This window comes from Gavia stellata, chromosome 1 (genome assembly GCF_030936135.1).
Source record: "Gavia stellata isolate bGavSte3 chromosome 1, bGavSte3.hap2, whole genome shotgun sequence".
NCBI classification, from domain to species: Eukaryota; Metazoa; Chordata; class Aves; order Gaviiformes; family Gaviidae; genus Gavia; species Gavia stellata.
This window is the reverse complement of record NC_082594.1, coordinates 70,731,186-70,752,145: the sequence shown is the minus strand read 5'-3', so window position 1 is coordinate 70,752,145 and position 20,960 is coordinate 70,731,186. Positions and strand designations below refer to the sequence as shown.

Sequence of the window (20,960 nt, the reverse complement as noted above, 5' to 3'; positions counted from 1 at the left end):
GTTTGTGGCTGACACCAAACTGCAGGGAGCAGTCAATATTCTGGACGGCTTCCATTCAAAGGGACCTGGACAGGCTGGAGAAATGGGCTGAGAGAAAGCTCACGAAGTTCAAGAAGAGCATATACAAGGACTTACATGTGGGTTGGAATAACTCTATGCACCAGGATAGGCTTGGAGTCTAGTAGGCAACTCTGCAGAAAAGGACCTGGCCTGGTAGGTAACAGGTTGAACACAAGCCAGAATTATGTCCTTGTGACAAAGAAGGCCAACTGTGTCCTGGGCTACATTAGCAAGTGTGTAGCCAGCAGGTCCAGCAAAGTGTTCCTTCGCCTCTCTTCAGCACTGGTGGAAGTGCGTGCTTCCTCCAGAGTGCTCTCTCTAGTTCTGGGCTCCCCAGTATAGGAAGGACATGGAGGTTCTGGATTAAGTGCAATAGAAGCCACCAACCTGCTCAGAGGCTGGAACACTGGACGTACAAGGAGAGTCTGAGAGTGCTGAGTCTATGCAGCCTGGGGAAGATATGGCACAGGAGAGACCTCATTACTTTCTACAAGTACCTGATCAAAGGAGAGAGAGGAGATGGAGCCAGACGCTTCTCAGAGATGCACAGCAATAGAACAAGAGGCAACAGGAACAAGCTGGAACATGGCAAATTCTCATTAGACAGTAGGAACCCATTTCTTAACATGAGGGCGATCCAACACTGTAACAGTGGCCCAGCTCTCCGTTCATAAAGGCATTCAAGACTTGACTGGAGCTTTGAGCAACCTGATCTGATTAGCTCTGCTTTGAGTAAGGACTTGGACTAGATTACCTCCAAAGGTCCTTTCCAGCCTACAGTATTCTGAGTGTAACATTTGGGACCAGCTAAGTGTTGGCATCAAACATCTGAGATTAAGGTGCCATTTCTTAAACCTCTCAGGTGCTTATCCCTCAATCAAAAAAAATACCAGAGCAGCAAGATGTTGGCTTGACCCTCAAAGCCCATACACATCGATTCTTGTGTGTTGACAGTAAAAAGAAAGTAATTAAATATTTCTTGCTAATCCTGGACCAAGCATGGCCTCTAAGTTTTTAAAGGCTTACTTTCAGAGTCTGTGTTAGAATATCCTTCCAATCAAGACAGAAGAAGTGCTCTCCTGAAACAAAAGCTATTTTGTTGCTATATGTCCATCCTTCTCTCAAACACCAAGGGGAGTGCTAGAGCTTTCCAGAGGAAGGCTGAAATATTTTCCTCTAAATTTGTTTGCTGAAATGATTACATCATTTTCTCTGAAGCTTGAATAAAGTAGAGAATTGGCCTGAGGGTGATACCTCACATATGCAGTTTCAGTCTGAGTAGCTGATGTCTAGCATAGTTATAAGTAGCCAAAAAAGGTCTTATATAAAAGTGGTATCCAGCAACATACATAACAGGATACTGCTACTGGCCTTACCTATAATAATCCGCTGAGTTTATCAGTTACAGCTGTGTAAAACACCACCAGTAATCACCAGCAATTGTCAGCGTTCACTTCAGTAATTTAACAGTTTCCACACAAAACATAGGATACATGTTTCTTACGGAAGATGAAGATTAAGAGTAAATCAAGCAAATTGCTAAACGTACTCTATAAAGAAAAGCTGCAGTCCTTACACAGCCACAGGCTGCCTGTTTAATTTTAACTTTTATTAAAAGCAAAATGAAATTTAAGAAATAAACAGAGAATTAGAGACACAATAAACCAGAGGATTAAAAATTAAAATGCTATTACTCTTCGCTTTTCAGTGAACCTGTCCACAGGACTTGTTGGTAAAGCACTGTTCAAACATTTTGGGCAGATGCTGTGCAGAAATCAGGAAACATTGCAAGGGAGGGCACAGGGAAAACTCTCATCCAGTGGTTTGTCTTGTCTCCAGAACATTTTGGAGAAGAACTGTGCAACAAATTTCTAGAAAGTAAATCTTTTCCCCTAATCTCACTTCAAAACTGCATAAGTGAATTTAAATCCCGAAGCAGTTAGGAACCACAGTCTTTTCTAGGAGATTATTTGACACAAAACAGATTCAGCAGTTGGTCAAAGAGAAGATACAAGAACCCAAAATTGAAAAGAAACGTCTGTCAACAGCTGCCTAAGCCAAGGTGTTGTTTTACTTTACATATTTTCCTTTTCTCCTTGATTAATAATAGTTGTGTTTTTTTCCCTTCCTAGGTGTATTTGCTCTCTTCTACATCAGTAACAAGTTCCGAACATATCCCTTCACCTTCAAAGACCAACTCATTATCTCCTACAGTGGCCTTCGAGGAGCCAGCAGCTTCTCTCTCGCATTCTTGCTTCCAGTGAATCTCTTCCCAAGAAAAAAATTGTTCGTTACTGCTACTCTCGTAGTTATATATTTCACTGTGTTTATCCAAGTAAGTATTTCTTAATGGATTGCTTTCATGTAACAGAGGTGACTGAAAGCTTCATAGTGAAGATTGCATTGAATTTACCCTTAAACTAGGACCAGCTATCGTATTTTATGGCCAGGTTTAGCACTGTACTGTGTTATTACCCTTTCAGGGCTTTTTAGGTATTATTTAATAACTTTTTCAAAAAGTCTGTATTGAAAACCTATGTCTTCTAAAATATTCAGGGAAAAGGGTACTTTGTGTCCCAAATCTCTTATGTTCACTCCACATGCGCTTCCTAATGTTTCCAAATTAAGAAGCATTTTAACTTTACACTTAAGCACAGAACCGTTCTCTACCAGTGGTGTATCTCAAACTGAACAGAAAACAATATGTCTCTTCTAGGAAGGATTTTGAAATTTTTACTTTTATCTTCATTGCTCTTGGAGACCAAATGAGAACATTTTTAAATCCTTTGTAAAAGATTATTAAAGAAAAATAAAGTGAGTAATTCAGATTTGTAGGAATAGGTGTCTACTTTGGATGTTTGGATGTTATTCCATTTGGCTTACACTGCTGTACCTGGAAGAACTGGATCTTCTGGAGGTCTTGCATACCATCTTCTGTATTTCCCCATACCAATATCTCAGATACTCTAGGGTGCCAATGGAGCACTATGCACTTGTGGTTAGGCACTTAAGATTCTACCAGAATTTTTCAGAAAAACATTTTGTTTCTATTTCCCCCTTTCAAATGCTATTCTTTAACAGTGCAGTAAAGAATTGGAAAGAGTGAAAATTGTTTCTAAATGAAAAATTCCCAAAATATTTAATTCTGAAAGTGTTGAAGGGAGAGGTTTCATGATTGTAAGAACCTCACAAAGATAATGTTTTCTTTCAACTGAGTGCTGTTTTGAAGAAGGTTGGCAATGAGTCAGTTACTTTACATAGTTAAAACATGTTGATAAATACAGTATCTCACTTAAAAAAAAATGGTGCATATTTTTTTTTAAGTTCTTGAGTTTTAATCCTCTTTTGTAGCTCTCCCTACAAGTAATAGATCATTCTTGTGTCTAAGACACAGCTTTCCTAATTGATTAAAATGAAGTCCTTTTGCTTTCTTTCTGTTTTTTTCTAAAAGATAATTAACATTCCAACTCATTGTTCCAAATGCAGGGAATCACAATTGGACCATTGGTCAGATATCTAGATGTTAAAAAGACCAACAAAAAGGAGTCTATCAATGAAGAAATTCATGTGCGAGTAAGTTTTATATATCAGTAGCTGGTATCTTAAAAAGAAGAAGAGAAAGGGTACTCCAAAAGAGCTGGACAGAGGGAGGCATTTGGTAGCGCTGGCATTAGGTGGATTTGGACACTGAATATTTTTAACAACATTTGGAGGAATGCCTAGGCATAATTTTCTAACATGTAATATTTCATTTATATTCATAATGACTATCATATTGTAATATCGTACCACAAGTGTCATGGTGTAGCAGGGCCCCTGCTTCTTGGTACTTGTGACCATAGGAGGACAGAAGCATAAAGGTAGCATTTACAAAATGCACTCATCATCCCTCCCAGCTAGATTTGTCAGATATCTTTGTTGGCAACTTTTGCCTGGTTCTAGATGCACTGACACCTTAAAAGTCTTTAATCAAGTTTTATTGAACTGAAATGAGTTGAACCATTGGTCTGCAAATTTAGTTTCAAGTTATTCTGAGTAATGAACTTTTCCCCTCTCAAACATTTGCTTTAGCTCTCAAATTACCATTATACAAAAATAAGAGAAAGCTGCTCAAACTGACTTAAAAACACTGCACAAAATATGCGTACATGCTTTCATTTTCACAATAGGGAATATACTTGAAATTAACAGAAAGACTGTGCCTTAAAATTAAGCACATGCAGAGACATGAGCAAAATTAGAGCACCTCAACTGATTTGAATCTGAATTGCATTTAATTCTTACTATTTCAACCTTTACACTTAACCTTGAAGGGAAGTTACGTTTAAAAGCACCACTTATGTATATAAGAATTGGCCATTTTTCTGTCTGTTTCTATAATGCTAGAAACACACAAAAGATGACTGAAAATCCTGGTAGATAGCAGTGAGGAACTTACCAGTCTCATGACAATTTTCAAAATCCTCAGAGGACTTGTTGATCAAGGCAAAGTTTAAGGTGTGGAGTACCTGGCCCTGTGCCCCTCTCAGGGAGGTCACACATGCAGAAGGGAAACTTGGTTGACAGAACCAAGAATTTAGTTTTTGGTCTCAGCACACAAAGATGACCAGGCAATTTGGATGCTCAGTACCACTTTCCATTGGACACAGTCCTTTACTTGGGCTTATAGGTTGCTGGGTGATGGTGAGACCATAGCAGACTGACAGACTTGTTGCCTCCATCAAAATATTGCCACTGCAGCCAAGCACAGGAGCTGCCACAGTGGGATCTTTTCCTTGATTTTTAGAGAAATGTAGATGCTTTCAGAATTAACACCCCCCCAATTAAAAAAATCTCAAAATCCTGTCAACAATTGTGTATTTGTGGTGAAGTTAATTTCTCGTAATGGCCACTTAAAATTTTTCCATGTTTGTTTCTCTAGTTGATGGATCACTTGAAGGCTGGTATTGAAGACATATGTGGACATTGGAGTCATTATCAGCTGAGAGATAAGTAAGCATCTCTTATTGCAGCCTACTATAATAAAATAACCTATCTATCATGTAACATACAATAGATAAATAGAATAGGAAATCAATCTTGTGCCCCATAAAGCTAAAATAGCATGAAAACATTGGGGACGTGTGCAATATCTCCTTTTAAAAAGTGAACTCCTGAGTAACTGTTATCTCTTGGGAGTGCAGTGCTCGTATATTGCCTGCTAAATTGCTTCTGCACAAACAAGCAGAAAATAAGCCTTCTGAGAGAAAAACATAGCACAGGAACTCACACTGCAGACATCAGCCTGTGCACATAGCTTTGGCATAAATCTTAGATCCCTGGCAGTGCTCCTTTACATCTGGATTTAGAACAGAAGCTACATAAGGTGTCAGTGCTTCACTGGCTTTTGCTGTAAGCCTCCACAGCAAATATCATCCCTTGTTGGTGAGTACAGATTCAATAATAATTAGTCACATGTCCTTACAGGTCTTTGCATTTGTAATATTTAAAATAAGAGTACTGAAGGGAATGGTTGAATTTAAATATTCAGTAGCATAAGCAGATATTTTCAAGCTAGTCTTCACTCAGAAACACAGAACATGCGTTGTGTCTTCTATAAGCAGGATGAGGTGGTTTTGTGAAGCTTTTTGGCTCTTCCAGGCACTGCCCAGAAGAGATGGACCTGCCATTCTGAGCTGCCATTCCCTTGACCTTTTCCATACGGGAGCTCTGTGATCATGTTGGCTACCACCGCAGCATGTGAAGGGAAGCGTGGGGAGAGAATAATCTTCCTTTCCCACAAACACCTTATTATGATGCTGTGGGCTAAAAGCTATCCCTAGTTATCCTAGCTACGCCTAGAGTTCTGTGCTGGAGTCATCTGTCTCACCTTTCAGCATTGGACACCAGTAATCGAGCCAGGGGGTTCTGTCGGGGCATGTGGCAACTCCTTTCATGACTGGGTTTCTCCCTATGGAAATCAGAAATTAAGAGTGGGAAGAAGGCGTCTGGTTTGCATCCAGTTCTTGTCCCAGCAAGGAGTAATGATGTAATGTGCTAGGGCACATACCTCAACCCAGAAGCTAAAATGTCCTCTCAGCTCTCATAGTATAGAGATAGCTTTAGGATATCCACTGGGACCACACCACTGTCTGTGCAGTCAATAAGCTAAACAAATCCCTGTTGGAGCAGTAATTCCATTGAAACAGCTGCATTTACACATATATGTGAGAAAATGTTATCCCGTTATCTCACATCTACACAACAGCTTGAAAAGAGAATTTTGTCCATACTAGCCATAAATGTAGTGTTTCAGTTCAGGGGCAGATTCAAAAAACACACCGTATGTGAAGACATTTCATGTAAGATGACTGTATTAGAAGGTATTCCCTAGACTTTTCTACACAACTTTAAAGATGTTTACCATATGTATATCAGAATTAATTACCTAAGTGATGACACTCCAGGAGGCATTCTGTTACATAGAAAAACCTAAAATACATAGAAAAAACTCTAATCCCAGTGGAAACATTTGTGTACGTATCTCTGCTATTAACATACAAAAACTAGCCTTTGCTAAGAAAAAATGTACAAACTCTGTAGTATTTTCCTAGCATTGTGGTGCACATTACCCTGCTGTGGTAAACTGTTCCTTTGAAAGAAACATGTAAGAAGATATGCTGTTGTTCTGCTAAATGTCTGCCTGAAAGCACATACCTGTTCCAAAGCTAACACACACATTCACATTCAAATTATGCCACACATTAGTGACATTTTACAATCTGCAGTATGTGAGCACATAGTATTTTGTGGGCCATTCAATTTCTCTGTTATTCAGAACACAAGGAAATATATTTTCTTTGCTCTAATTGTCGGGATTCAAAATTATCAGCAACATAATGGGCCCAAACTACTGTAACTGCTGGGCCATTTAGAGCCTCATTGGTGGCTGGCTGAATAGGTCAGGATTACTGTAAGAGCAGCTGCTGCTGTTATGCCCTACTAGAATACAACATTTGTACAAAAGCGTGGAGACTGGCCATATTGTCTTCTGAAAAATGTGGCAGTGTTATACGCAAACACACACCCAGCCCTCTTTTTTGCTCTGACTGCAGCTAGTTTCTTTCTTTTATCTGGTGGGCTTTGCAATCTCTGTGGCCCAGCAGACCACGCCAAATGTCCCCCTAAAGGTCTCTGCTCACTAGGCCTTCAGGGGTCCACACGTGCCTCCAATTTGGATTCCGTTTTCACCACTGAATTATCTATGTGCACATTTGAATGAAGATCAGCTTGTACCACAGAAATAAAAACACATTTCCTTTTTTTACACTTTGATTTTAATATCTCTTTTGCAGATTTAAGAAGTTTGACAATAAGTATTTAAAGAAAATCTTAATTCGGGAACACCAGCCCAAATCCGGCATTGTGTCATTGTACAAGAAGATGGAGATAAAACTGGCCATCGAGATGGCTGAGAGTGGCATGAAAATTTCAAAATCATCCACAGCTTCTTTAGAGTGAGTACTGACCTCCTGACTCTTTGCAGAGTAAGAACAGGAAGGAAGGGGACAAAAATGAAGAAACACCCAAGGGATTTTATGACTTCAATAGAAATGTAAGAAAAAAAAGACAGTTATGAAAAGAGAAGCTGCTGTTTTGTGCTGGCAATTTGATGCTCATCGTATTTGCACTTTGGCTCTTTGTTAAAGAGTGAAAATTAAAACCAGGGACATTTTCTCTGTTTGTCTTCAATGATTGGCAGTTCTGAAGAGAAATCATGAGTCAGGTGCAGAAGTCACTCTGGCTGCTTTAAATCACAGCAGTGGTTCAAGGTGGCCATACTCGTCACTTAGCTGGCCAGTGGGTTTTGCTCATCACTGCTAGGTGCTGAGAGACCTGCAGGAGAGCCTAGAGCACAGGTCCCAACTCCATTACGCCAATCACAAATTTTTGCTGAGAGCAGATTTCCTTGTAGCATTTGCACTTTTCGCTACTTCAGTTTGCAGTCCCTCAAACTGTCTTGCCATATTTGGTACTTCTGTACCAAATTCGTCCAATTAAGCATTGAGAGCAGCCCTGTGGAGAAGGACTTGGGAGTACTGGTGGATGAAAAGCTGGACATGAGCCAGCAACGTGCGCTCGCAGCCCAGAAAGCCAACCATATCCTGGGCTGCATCAAAAGAAGTGTGGCCAGCAGGTCGAGGGAGGTGATTCTGCCCCTCTACTCCACACTGGTGAGAACCCACCGGGAGTACTGCGTCCTGCTCTGAGGTCCTCAGTACAATAAAGACATGGATCTTTTGGAGCGGGTCTAGAGGAGGGCCACAAAAATCATCAGAGGGATGGAACAGCTCTCCTATGAGGAAAGGCTGAGAGAGTTGGGGTTGTTCAGCCTGGAGAAGAGAAGGCTCTGGGGAGACCCTATTGAGGCCTTTCAATACTTGAAGGGGGCTTATAAGAAAGATGGGGACAAACTTTTTAATAGGGCCTGTAGCAACAGGACAAGAGGTAATGGGTTTAGACTAAAAAAGGGTAGATTCAGACTAGATACAAGGAAGAAATTTTTTACAATGAGGGTGGTGAAACCCTGGAATGGGTTGCCCAGAGAGGTGGCAGATGCCCCATCCCTGGAAACATTCAAGGTCAGGTTGGACGGGGCTCTGAGCAACCTGATCTAGTTGAAGATGTCCCTGCTCATTGCAGGGGGAGTGGACTAGATGACCTTTAAATGTCCCTTCCAACCCAAACCATTCTGTGATTCTATGATTCTATGAAACAGTAATGCAGCCTGGCATCAGACAGACCAGGGGAGAAAACTGGTAGGATCGCCAGAGCCATCACTGAGGGAACTACCCTCCAGGAGAGAATTCTGTACAAATCTTCACTCCTGCATACTTTAACTGCTGTGCATGTATTTTTCCTCACCTTGCAACCCACTGTCCAGACTGTGGATATTGCTAATGGTACTTGCCCCAACAAACTCTTTCCGGGTCTCCCGCTGGCCACTGTTGCTGCTACTGCCTGCTCTCTGCTGCTCCATCCTTCAACCCCTCTCCATTGTGCAGCAGCCTCTGGCAGGGCCCAATTCTTTGAATTACCATCTCAACCCATACCAGAAAGTCCAAATACCAACTGGATGTTAAATTAAAATATCTCTTGAAACTTTGGCTTAATCATGTCAAGAGTCATCTGCTTTCTTGAAACTGATGTCAGCATGCAGCGTTAAGACCAAGCCCTTTTCTTTCTAAATCATTCTTTGCTGAACAGGCGATATTAAAAAAGACTGCGTGTCTGCCAGGCTCCTTTCTGTCTGCTGTATTCCTTTAACTGTTCTAAGCCAAGAGAAAATGTGCAAGGTTGGTAGGCAATCTACGGCAATCAAACCACATTCCTCTTCTTTTCTTGAGGGAAACAGAAAATAAGACAAAGTGCTTCAGCGTAGTTCAGAAATTCTCTCCTCAGCTGAGAATTTAGATTGAAAAATGTTCTATAATAAACAGCTGATACGATGAACTAATTTTTGCCAGCTCTACTCTGGCTGTAATTGAATTTTACTGTGCATCAACTGTTGATGCACAGATTCTCCTACTGAGACAGACTTTTTAAAAAGGAAGTGTCAACTTCAAAAAACAAAGTGCAGCCTGTGGCTCAAAAACATTCTGATTCTTGGAGGCTGTGAGAGTGTTCTAGGAAAATATACGTTTTCCCAGCTCTGTTTGTTGACAGGTGTCCGCTGTTGAGCACTGGAGGAGACAACATAGTGAGCTAGTTGTTGGATCTTTGGTCTGAGACAATGCAGTAGTTCTTGTATCTCCATTCTCCTGAGCAATTAAGTGAACCTGCTCAAGACTAAAACGTTTCTAAATGTATATGTAAATTGTTTGAGTGTTATCATTGAGATAGGTTGTACCTAAAGTCCCTGTCTTCAGTGAGGATACAAAAATCTGGCCATGAGCAAGCGGAGATTTGAAATCAAATTCCAGCGTATGGCATGTAAAGCAATATTTGCAGTGCCAGAGTAGTGAGAAAACTCTCTCACTAGCACTTCTGATCAGTTCTGCAGCCTTTAGGCACACAAGGGGAAATGCTCTGTAACAATCAAAGCAGATCTCTGTCACTGTGAATTAGCATTATCCTCAGAAATTACATTCATGCTGGTGTGATTCCTGCAGGTGGAGTGGGTGTCCAATATGCAGTAAGCATTTCCAGTGCAGACTGGAGAAGTTTGCCCATGGACTGTGCAACAAAGAATCCACATTTGAATGAAAATAGAGCATTTTGTTATGATGTTTTGGAGAATATAAGCCTTAGAAATAAGGGTAGAAATGGCAAAAGCAGAGCCAAGCAGGTATTACCAAAACTGTGTTTGTATGGCTGGTTTTTGGAAGAAATATGCCCATTAGAGAGAGATGATTTGATGCTGAGCTTACTTAATGTTGGCTTCGTATTACTTCAATACTGACTTTAGTAAGAGTAAATCTTAGAATGTATCAATACAATACAGATCAGAATCACGTGCCGTTTCGTCACTTGTGGCGGTGCAGTTGTGCAAGAGCTGTGCCTGATGAATGTTACTTCCTTCAGAGGACTAGTGAAGATTGGTGGAGAGTTCACAAAGTTCAAAGTTTTAGTTATAATATATAAAAAATAATTCTACGAGGTTTGTGGAAGGCATTTTATTTCCTCCATGTATCAACTATCTCCATGTCTAAAGAAGAAAGAGATACTGTCATGGTACTCATTACAAAGAGACACTCAGTTTTCATGGCATATTATCATTGCAGTATTTTCTTCACAAATATATCTCCTGTGCCATGCTTTGTTGTAACATGCTGGAAGTTTCAATGAGAACAAAGAAATAGTTTCGGTAAGGATTGCTTTATGGGTTTGGCAACATACCAAACTTGTTTGGGTTTTTTTGAAAGTTCTTTTTTAATGTATTGGATATTGCAAAATGTAAAAGCAATCTGTTCCTTATTACCATACCTGTGCCTTGTTATTGGTTGGGGAGGTTAGTATCTAATCACATGAAAAGAATACACATTTTTTATTTGTGCTCCAGAACAATAGAGATTATCTTCATGCTGTTTGTTCTCTTGCTATCCCAGCTCAGCTGAAATTCAGGGAATTTTATTTATTCTATTTAAGTCACTTTAAGAGCAAAATGATAAGCCATTAAATGACTAGGACTGGCCACTTCTGCACTGGCATGTGGAGGGTGTCAGATATGCAACTGCAAAAGCAAAGAGATGATCTGATGCCTTTGCAGTGGAGTGCTGCTTTCCTCTATTTATTCCCAATTGTGAGGTATAAAGACCCTGTGGAGACATTCAGTGAAGTGAGGACCAGAAAGACAGTTATTCTCTATGATCTCAAAGCCACTTGCATCAACTATGTCAGTTCGATTTGCATTACACAGATGAGCCAAGCCTGCATTTTATAGAGCACTACTCGTTGACAGGCCAGATTGCTATTAGTCCCCAGGGACTGTGCTTGTGTTTGCTTTCCCAGGTATACCTAGGGTCCCTCTGTTGTCCAAAGGGACAGCACCTAGGGACTGCTGACAACAAAGAGACTGGTTTCCTTGCTGTGGAAAGTAGTATACATGGGCTGTCTTGCAGCCTGGGACACATCAGACCCAGTATGGAACAGAGGTGCATTACACCTAAGCCTGGAAACTTGGTGGCATCCTTGGATCCTCTCAGTGTTATCCCTGAGAGCTGAAAGCAAATGAAAAACCAACCAAACCAACCAACCAACCAACCAACCAGCTAACCTACCCAGCTGGCCTGGAACTGGGTGGTGGTCATGGTCTTTTTTCCCTGCTGGTAAATACCTAGCTTTGCTGTTGTTGCTGTTGTTGACAATTGATGAATGTCAATTAAACATTTGTTGGGAAGGTTTTATCAGGGCCAGAATAAGATTTCTGGTCAAATCCAGAAAGGGAGTCCTTTTCTGTCACTTTGGCTTGCCAATAGCTGAGTGCTAGACTCATGGGACTCTCATGCCTCTGTGAGATCCTTAACCTATTGGTTACCCCAGCCCTACAACTTAGGCTGGGGTTACACTACACCTTAACCTATTGTCAATTTCTCTCTTTACTTCATGAAAAATTTGGCAGATCTCAGTTTTGGTCTGATGCAGAATGAAAACACATTCCGAAACCCTGAAATATATTAGGAATTAATTCTTTATTCCGTGGACTTTGGACAGGGTCAGACCACCACTGCTTCCTGTCTACTTGATGGTAAGAGGCAGTAAAATGTAGAATACAGGCAGCTCATGATGGTCCTCCAAGTTTTCGAGATGTTCATGTTAGATTATAGCACAAAACAGTGGTAATCTTGTTAAACTAGCTGTAATTGAAAATTCCAACCTTTTTCTATGTTTACAGCATAATCTCAGTTTAGCTTGAATCCACCTTCCTCTGCCGTTAAAAGTTTTTGATTTATTTTAGAGGGAGTGCAAAATAAATGCACACAAAGCTTTGGCAATACTGTACATTGACCATAATCCATTCTTTAATTGCACAATTTACAGATAACACTTTAAGGACATCGCTTAGCTGAGAACCAAGATTTGCAATCACATTTTTTCTAAAAAGAGGCAAGAAAGCAAAATGGAAAAAGGAAAAAACCAGAAACAACAAGGGGAACTCAGACTGATTCATCCTGGATGATCACTATCTATTTCCCTTTCTTTTCTTGGGAATTCAGCCAAATGCCAACTCTCACACAGACTGACCGATTTAGCAAAACCAGTGAACATTTCACAGCAGCCCTCCTCCATTGTTTTGCTAGTGAAAAAGCCAGGCAGCTACAAGTGACTGTGGGCTTCTTGTCACCGTTTGTTAAAAGATGACTATCTTTTAGGTAGTTCTTTCATCTTAAATGGAGAAACAGGCTCAGTAGCAAGGAAACCCTGTATGTTCTCCTCACCACAGGCAGGTGTCTCAGACTCCTTAATTGGCATGTGCTTTAGTTCTCAAGGACTTGCTGCACTTTCTCAAAGGAGTTAAAACCAGGACTGCAAGGCCCAGACTGATAGACCATGCTGAAGAACGTACTCAGACAGAGGAGGAAACTTGCAGGGCCTTCCTGAACGAACAGCTGGTTGTTGCCCAATCTAATCCTTAAATACAAACTTCCTTATGAAGCTCTGAAGAAAGAAAAGGAGTGGTTCTGCTGCCAGCTGTATGAGGGCTTCGGGCCCATTCTGGCTACCCAGTATATTGATAAAACCCGTGAAAGAGCAGAATCTGGCATTTTTTATTCACCTTTGGATGATTTCGTGGTGTCACTGAAAGGCTCTTCATAGCCGTCTGTTCTAGCACTAAAAATAGATCATGCATAATTTCATGGGAATAGGATTTAATCAACTGATTAATATTAAACTTCTCTTTTATTTACAGGAGTGGCAGAAACCGGCGTGTGCGCAGGCTCTCCCCCACAGAGGTGGCGTCCATGAGAGATGTCCTGGCACATAATCTGTATCAAGTGCGACAAAGGGTGCGTACGCGACCTGCTATCGTGCTCTATTTGCAGACTGAAAGCTCTTGTTTGCCCTCCCCATGCCATAGCCACGGCGGGCAGCAGCACCAGCACCAGCACCAGCACCAGCCCTGGGGTGACGCTGGTGCGAAACGGGGGCCGGAGCCCCAGCCGCTCCCCCCCGGGAGCTGCACAGGGAAGGAAGGAGGGGAAGGAGCCCTGGCTCGGGGCTGGCTCCTGGGTGGAAAAAGGAAAGCAGGTTTTTCCCATCAGCCTTCCACCCTGAGGGCAGCGGGAAAAGGCAGGGAAGTCCGTGACCGAGCTGCAGAGGTCGGGCTTCCCTCGCCGGGCAGCTCCCTGTGACTCAGAACCCGCCTTCGCGAGGCTGCCGGACACCCCCGGGGCAGCCGCAGGCCCCAGGTCCGCTCCGGGCGGGCAGGCACGGCCTGCGCGCTGGAGGCTGGCCGGCTGGGCGGCCTGGGGCGGCGGGCTGGAGGGCGGCCCGGCAGACGGCTGCCCGCGGCCGGGCGGGACGCAGGCCTTCGTGGGAGGCAGCGGGCTGGCAGGCCGCCAGCAGCAGTGAAACGCCCCTGTGGAGGTGGGTGGGCCAGCGGCGGTAAACATTCCGTAGCCCAAAGTCAGCGGGGAGGCAGGCTGGTAATCCTCCCTCTGCGTGGGAGCAGCAGTGTACTCTCGCCACGGGAGGAGAAAGGGTAAACAAAAAGGTTCCACCTCCTCTGCAGCTTCACTTTACACCTTTGGGGTTCTTTCCCCCATAAAATGGGGGTGATAACACCTCAGCAGGGATTTGTTTTGCAGAAATTTGTACTGAATCTGATGCAGGCCAGTGTATAATATCTACCTGATACAGTCTTGGACCCTGAGTATACAACTGCGTGCTCTCTTGCAGCAACGAGTGGTAGAGGGTATATTACAGTAACCTTGAAATTACGCAGATCAACGGGGCTAACTCGTGTAACACACATTTACTTGAAAATGCTAGGCCCTGCTCATTTAAATGTGTCATTATTAATATGATATTCATTCCTAATATTGTTTGATTTGCCACGGCCAATTATCCTTATGATATTAATTTCTTATCTGCCTATATGGCTGCCTCTTAGATTACTGAAATGAACTCTCTTCAAAATCAATTACAGTAATGACTATTCGCACCAGTCACTTCCTATGTGGTATTGAGAACAGTGTGCTTTTGCAAATGAAAGATCAGAAGTAAAATAATGCCACTTCTAATACTTCCCTTTCAACTCTGAAGGCTCTGGCTCACCAGACGAACTTTACAAGAACCCTTGCAAGTGAGACTGAGATCAGATTCTGCTTTTTAAGAGGATTTATAAACTTAAGTGAATTTTTCTTTTTAAGGCAGATAATTATTTTCCTTATTTCACAAGATGTATGCAATAAATTAAAAAGCTTGTCCTAAAAGATGCTCAGTTTTAGGGTAATGTTAAGGTATAGTTTGTCCAAGTACGGAAAGGAAACTCAGCTGTGCATTTCGTTCTGGAGATGTACTCTTCTTAACACAGCCATTTGCTCAGGGGCACATCTGCAGCTTGCTCCTGGCTCAGTAATGTTAGTACCAAGGCTCAGTGGTGGGTTAACCAGCTCTCTCCCTCTTGGGACCTGCCTCAGATCTGTAGCTCCCAACTGTGGAATCAGAAGAGGGCTGACAAAGGGAGGGCAAGCCCAGAAATGTTAACAGATGTTGTGCAGGTGGGTATATTTTTATGGTACACTTTGAGCAGGTGTGAGTCTATCAAAAATGGCATCAACATGTAGCCCTTGACAGCTGTGTTCGCACTGCCTCACATCTTGCTCTGCAGGAGCGAGATAAGTGTGAGGCTGCATTTTTCTGTGTGATACCAAAGACAGGGGTGGTGAGCTGGTGGCCGAGCCGGGGCAGCCGTCCCCTTGGCCCTGTCATCAACCAGACTGCGCAAGGTTATTAAGATTGCAAGTGCAAAGAGAATCAACTGGGTGCATTTTCTGTTTCAGGCACCGGCATACAGCCGACACAACTTGCCTACCAACACAAATGAGAAACAAGCCCAAGAAATCCTCATCCGTCGGCAGCACAGCCTGAGGCAGAGTTGCAGGAAGGCAAACAGCTTACCTTGGGGTAGACCGGTACCTGTTATGTAAACTACTATTCATGTAAAAAATGCCTCTGCTTCTCTGTAAATAAGGAAAGACACACCCTTTTTCGTATGCTTTTTGCAGTAATTAAAATGGATACTTTCCCCCAATGTCCTCATGCAGCACCTAAGAAGAGCGAGCTTCACTTAGCATGTGGACAGCAACATTTTTATGTCCTACCTCTATACATTGGTCAGAAATCAGCTACTATGGCTGTAAGTAGTAAAATAATGTAACTTGCATTGTTTTGGCATGTGCAAAACATAGTATAATCACAGCTGTGTGAATTTGTGGATTCACAAAAGGCCTGATGCAAAGCCCTTGACACCTTGCACTGACAGTCTGGGCTCTCCATCAGTAAGAGTAAGATTTGTCTGACCAAATGTAGGCATTGGATAGCATAGACATTTACAGCTGAGATAATCACGGTTAAGGAAGAGAAGTATGTTCTTGCTGGGTATATTAATTTTATTTAAAGGTGTTACCTGAAATCAGAAAGATGAATCTTAGAACAATGTCTTTCTTTCCACTGACTGTAGAAAAAACCTAGGGCTATTATATCAGACATGGATGTTTTCACTGGGGCGGATGTTGAGTTCAACCCATCCAAGTCAAGCATTGATCTTATTCACACCTCTCTAAATTTGTCTGTAAAGGTGCAGAGGCACAGCAGAAAAAGCATATAACCATCCCTTTTTACCATCCCACCAAATAGGAGCAAATTGTGGAGGCAATCATGGGCACTGAACACATTTCTGTCTCCATATGCAGGCTAGCACCACGGGCGTACGCTACCTCTCTTTGCCGCAGGGCCCCAGCCAGACCACTAGACGAAAAGTCAGGCATGTTACTTTTACAGGTAATGGAAGTGCTTTACTCTGTATCCTACTCCAGCTGTGAAAGAAACCTGGCCAATTGCTCAATGGATTTAACAGTACTAAATGAATACTCCCCTGGAAGTCCCTGGCCTCTTTAAATGAGCTACACCCTTCTCTCCTATCTTTTTTATCTATGTTGTTTATATGGTCATTACTGCTGCAGTTTCTATCTTGTTCCAGCACCGCCTAGTTTTCTCTTTTTCCCTCTTGCACAAATATTCCTGTGATTCCTGCACTTTGGCCTGGCCATGACGGCATCCTTGTAAGCCCCAGAAAGCAAATTATCTGTTGCCTGCAGCCCCACAGACACAACTGCATGCAAAATCATTAGGAGTTGCTGAACCCGTAGCCTGGTCAAGGGGAGGCTGCTGCAGCTCCATGCCCCCAGGTCCCGCCGGTAGCGAGGCTGAGGAGGTATTCCCAACAGGCACCCCCCACCGTAATTCCGTGTACACGTACACACGGACAGAGACACAGAGCAGCACAGACAGAGCACAGCACTCATGCAAATGCAAACAGCACCAATGGGCTCATCCTCGTCCCCTCTATGGCTGAGAGACCTTCCACTCTCCCCAGTGTCTGTCCCAGACTCACGGTTGCTCCAACAGCTGGTTCCCAAGCCTTTTATCCTACTTTGTGGCTGCTCTGGCTTGGTGATTGCTGGTGATTCACATTGACATATGCACCCACACAACATGCATGCACCCCAGTCCCTCCAGCTGCTGGCACTTAGACTTCCACACACACAGGGACACAGTATAGGGAGCTGCTCACCCAGGAAAACAGAAGTGAAGTTTAATGAGAAGACAGGACAGACTGCACTGTTCAGGTACAGGGCGTTGCCAGACACATGTACTGACCAGCCCCTGTTTACATGTGAGCAGCCCTTTTTATCCCCCTTTTTCTCTATTTTTCTGCACCTGTTCCTTCCCAAACTACCCTTCCTTTCCCTGCCTTTGGTTCCTGCCCTAAACATCCCATCGTAAGTCCTGTATGATCCCAAAATGCTTTACCCAGACATGCCAATAATGAGCCCTGTACCCTGCCACACCTCACTCTATGAGGTACCCTGGGGAGAGCCTCTCCGTTGGCTCGTCGTGGTGGGTCTCACCCTGCCCTTGGAGCTGATCACCCCCATGGTGGATCAGGGCAGGGGCTCAGGCTCATTCCTCTGACTGGGATATTGGGGGCTCCCCCACCTGCCCTTGTGCCTTGGGGTTCCTCTGTGTTTGTGGAGATGAGCCTCTAATCACGTAACCTAACAAAAAATCCTGGCAGAATCTGTCCCCAAGCGGCTGGTCTCTTCTCCCTTTTTCCCAGCTTGCCCTCTATGAACATTTCTGTGGTAATACTGGTATTACTACATAAAGTTATCAGCCAGTCTCAGGTTATCATATGTACACAGTAAAATGCAGACCCATCCTCACTTACTCTCTAAGTAAGGAGACAGAGGTTAGGGATGGAGCAACACTGAACTGACCACAGAAACATAGCAGGACAGCGTCAGAGGAAACATGGAATTTAGAATACTTGAATGTTCATCATTGTCTCCATCTGTAATCTCTCTGACTCCTTTCTGCATTTATTTATGCGAACCTGAAATGCATTTGGGTTCCGCAGAAAATTTCCTTTTCATTTCTGGCAAAATTAGCTATAGTGATTGAAACCATTTTTTTACTCTTCATCTTTGTATCAGAAACTTGGACCACAAAGTTTGTTTCCTGCAGGTGCAAAATTATTTTGTTTTTTCCCTTTCTGTTTTACTCTGAAAGAGATGAAAGCAAAAGAGATCTGTGTAGGCAAACCATCCCCTTGGGGCTGGGCACTCACACATGATGGCAGCAGAACAGAAATCCATAGGATCTATTAGGAGGGGAAGATCAAAGCTACTCAAGAGGATATTTTTTTTTTTCATACAGCTGATTCTTTTCTGTTCTGTTTGTCAGGGCATCATGGTAGGGGATATGTGTCTTTCTAAAAGACTCAAACTGTTCTACACAGCAGCCTCAGACCTAGAAGCATTTCAGACACTTTCAAGGGACCAAGTCCTGGTATAGCAGATAGGAACGTTATTTCAGTGGGGAGAGGAGTAAATCCTGAGACAGTGAATGCAGGTACATTTTTACTAATAGCTAGGCCTGAATTTGAGCCCTGCCTTGTAATCTATCCAAATAATTATATTTCTTGGTCCAGCTTCTGGCCCCATCTTAGATCCATTGCATAGCTATTCACACCACTTTAAATGTCTGCAGCAGGAGGAGGCCACCCTAAACTCTTCTCATAAACTGTGTTAGGATGTGATGAATTGCACTTGGGAACTGAGAAGATAACTACTCCGTATGTAGGAAATTAGAATGACAACCTCATATATGCACATATGCATTTACAGAGATAAATGTCACCTCTTCTGTCTATACCTGGAAGCCCTCCTGGCATAAGCATCCTCCAGCAATCTTGGTTTAGGTCCTATATATAGCATGTGCGGAAAGTTTAGTAACTAAGAGGTCAGAAATGACCACAAATAGATCCTTAAACCACCTATCAGCTCTTTGTGCCACTCATACAAATGCATGACTTCTTTGACAGTATATGTTATTCGTGCTCTGTAGCAGAGCACCCCCAAAGGGCTAAGTAGAAGCTCTTCAAATCTGAGAATACCTATCCTATTTTATTGCTCATAGTGTGGTATACCCACATGGCCTAACAGAAGCAGGTTCTGCTGTTAAAGAAATCTCTGCCCCTGTTCATGGAGGTAAGTGCTGGTGTGTGCGCTCTTACTTTGTGCCAGCTGTGAAGTAAACATTAGCTTAAAATAATTTAATAGTTATTAAGCTGCAATAACTGTGTGACTCTACCCAATACATGTCTGCTTTAACTGCAGCAGGTTATAGTCTAATTTTATTATTGATGGACCTTTGTGTTTATGTCCCCAAACCTTCTAACTTGTTACGAGCTGTTTCTTAACTAGTTTGCGAGTGCATAGTCAGACTACAAGTGGCTTTAAGAAAAGTAAAAAAAGTATATTCTGTAAACTTAACAGAATGAGAGAGCCAGTTACTGACCTATTGCAGGCAAATTTTTATTGTGTACTTATGGCAAAGAAAGCTGGTAGGACCAGGTCTGACACACCCAATGTAATCAAAGTACCCTAGAGTCAAACTCCTGGTTTCAGGTGAAATTGTTTTCTTCCCAGTTGTTAATCACAGGTGACTAGTAAACTTGATTTTTGATGGCACTTGAGTCTTCTCCTTGGTCAACTTCTGTCTTCTGCTGTGGGTTTCACAATGCTTTTCAACCGTGGTACTAGGTATACTTGTGAAATTCATAGAAAATTGAAAGCTACACAAAGGAGCAATCTTGCCCTGTGAAGGCATTGAGCAACTCTGTGAGGCACTAAAAGATAGCTGAATGTCTTTATTCGCTGGGGTTTTAGGGTAGAGGCAAGATCAATAAAATCTTTTAAACATCAGCTTTGGGATGAAAATAAAAATTTAGGGATATTTTTAGTTCTTGACTGCTCTCTTATTCTATAGCAATTATTTAAAATGCTTCAGTTCCAGGGTTTAAAACCGTAATGCTGTATTATATTGAATACCATTTAACTGTCCTTGCCAATACCATGGTGTTTCTCTTTTTTCTTCTTCAAAATACTAATTCTTTGATTCTGTTTTCCTTCAGATCACCACAGAAGTGTATCTGATGCTGCCTTCCCGGTAATGTTCAGACCCCAGCCCCGACTACATCCACTTGAAGCAAAGCACTGCCAGGAAGAGCTGATTCCAATGGCACGCTTGGATAGGCGAGCGGGCCCGTCCAATCTATCAGGTCGAAGAGGAAATTCAATCAGCCAGCATTGTTTTACCAGAGCAGACAATCTGGCTCTAATGCCAAAGTCTCGATTCACTGTGAGAGAAGTAGAGGCATATGAGTCAGAAGAAGAGACAGAAACGATGGCACCAGCTAGGCCATTAGCCATATGAGGAGCAGAGAAGAGCAATCTTTGCATTTCTAGGGCCCTTTGTACACTGCTCCAGAGAAAATAACAAAGCTGAATGAACCAAACCACAATTTTCCATTTGGGACCAGTGCCCTTGTTGTCATATCACTTTCAAGCACTGTATCAAGGTACTTACTGGCTCGGAGAGGACTCAAATTCTTGTATCAAGCTTTCTTTCCAACAAAACACTGCAGGAAAGAGAGGAACATGATCTTTGTAGAGGTTTGGACATGGGTTTAAATGACAGTAGCTGGGCATATGCAATGCTGCAATGCTGTGGGCAGAAGCTTATACTGCCTTTCTCTGTTCTGTACTATGGCCGAAATCCAGAAGAAAGAAACACCGAAGGACATGCTTGACACATGAGCACCCAAATTGGTAACTTCAACCAACTGTGTA

General features: G+C 42.6%; 1 protein-coding gene across 1 annotated transcript in view; it reads left to right on the top strand.

The window, feature by feature from the left end:
* SLC9A4 (solute carrier family 9 member A4) overlaps positions 1-20,544 on the top strand; it is a 35,495-nt gene extending 14,951 nt beyond the window's left edge. The window contains exons 5-12 of the mRNA XM_059822054.1: positions 2,193-2,395; positions 3,547-3,633; positions 4,982-5,052; positions 7,395-7,556; positions 13,451-13,547; positions 15,546-15,677; positions 16,458-16,545; positions 20,243-20,544. Coding sequence (XP_059678037.1) covers positions 2,193-2,395; positions 3,547-3,633; positions 4,982-5,052; positions 7,395-7,556; positions 13,451-13,547; positions 15,546-15,677; positions 16,458-16,545; positions 20,243-20,544 — 1,142 coding nt within the window. The remainder of the gene's footprint in view (positions 1-2,192; positions 2,396-3,546; positions 3,634-4,981; positions 5,053-7,394; positions 7,557-13,450; positions 13,548-15,545; positions 15,678-16,457; positions 16,546-20,242) is intronic.
* Positions 20,545-20,960: the final 416 nt, after the last annotated feature.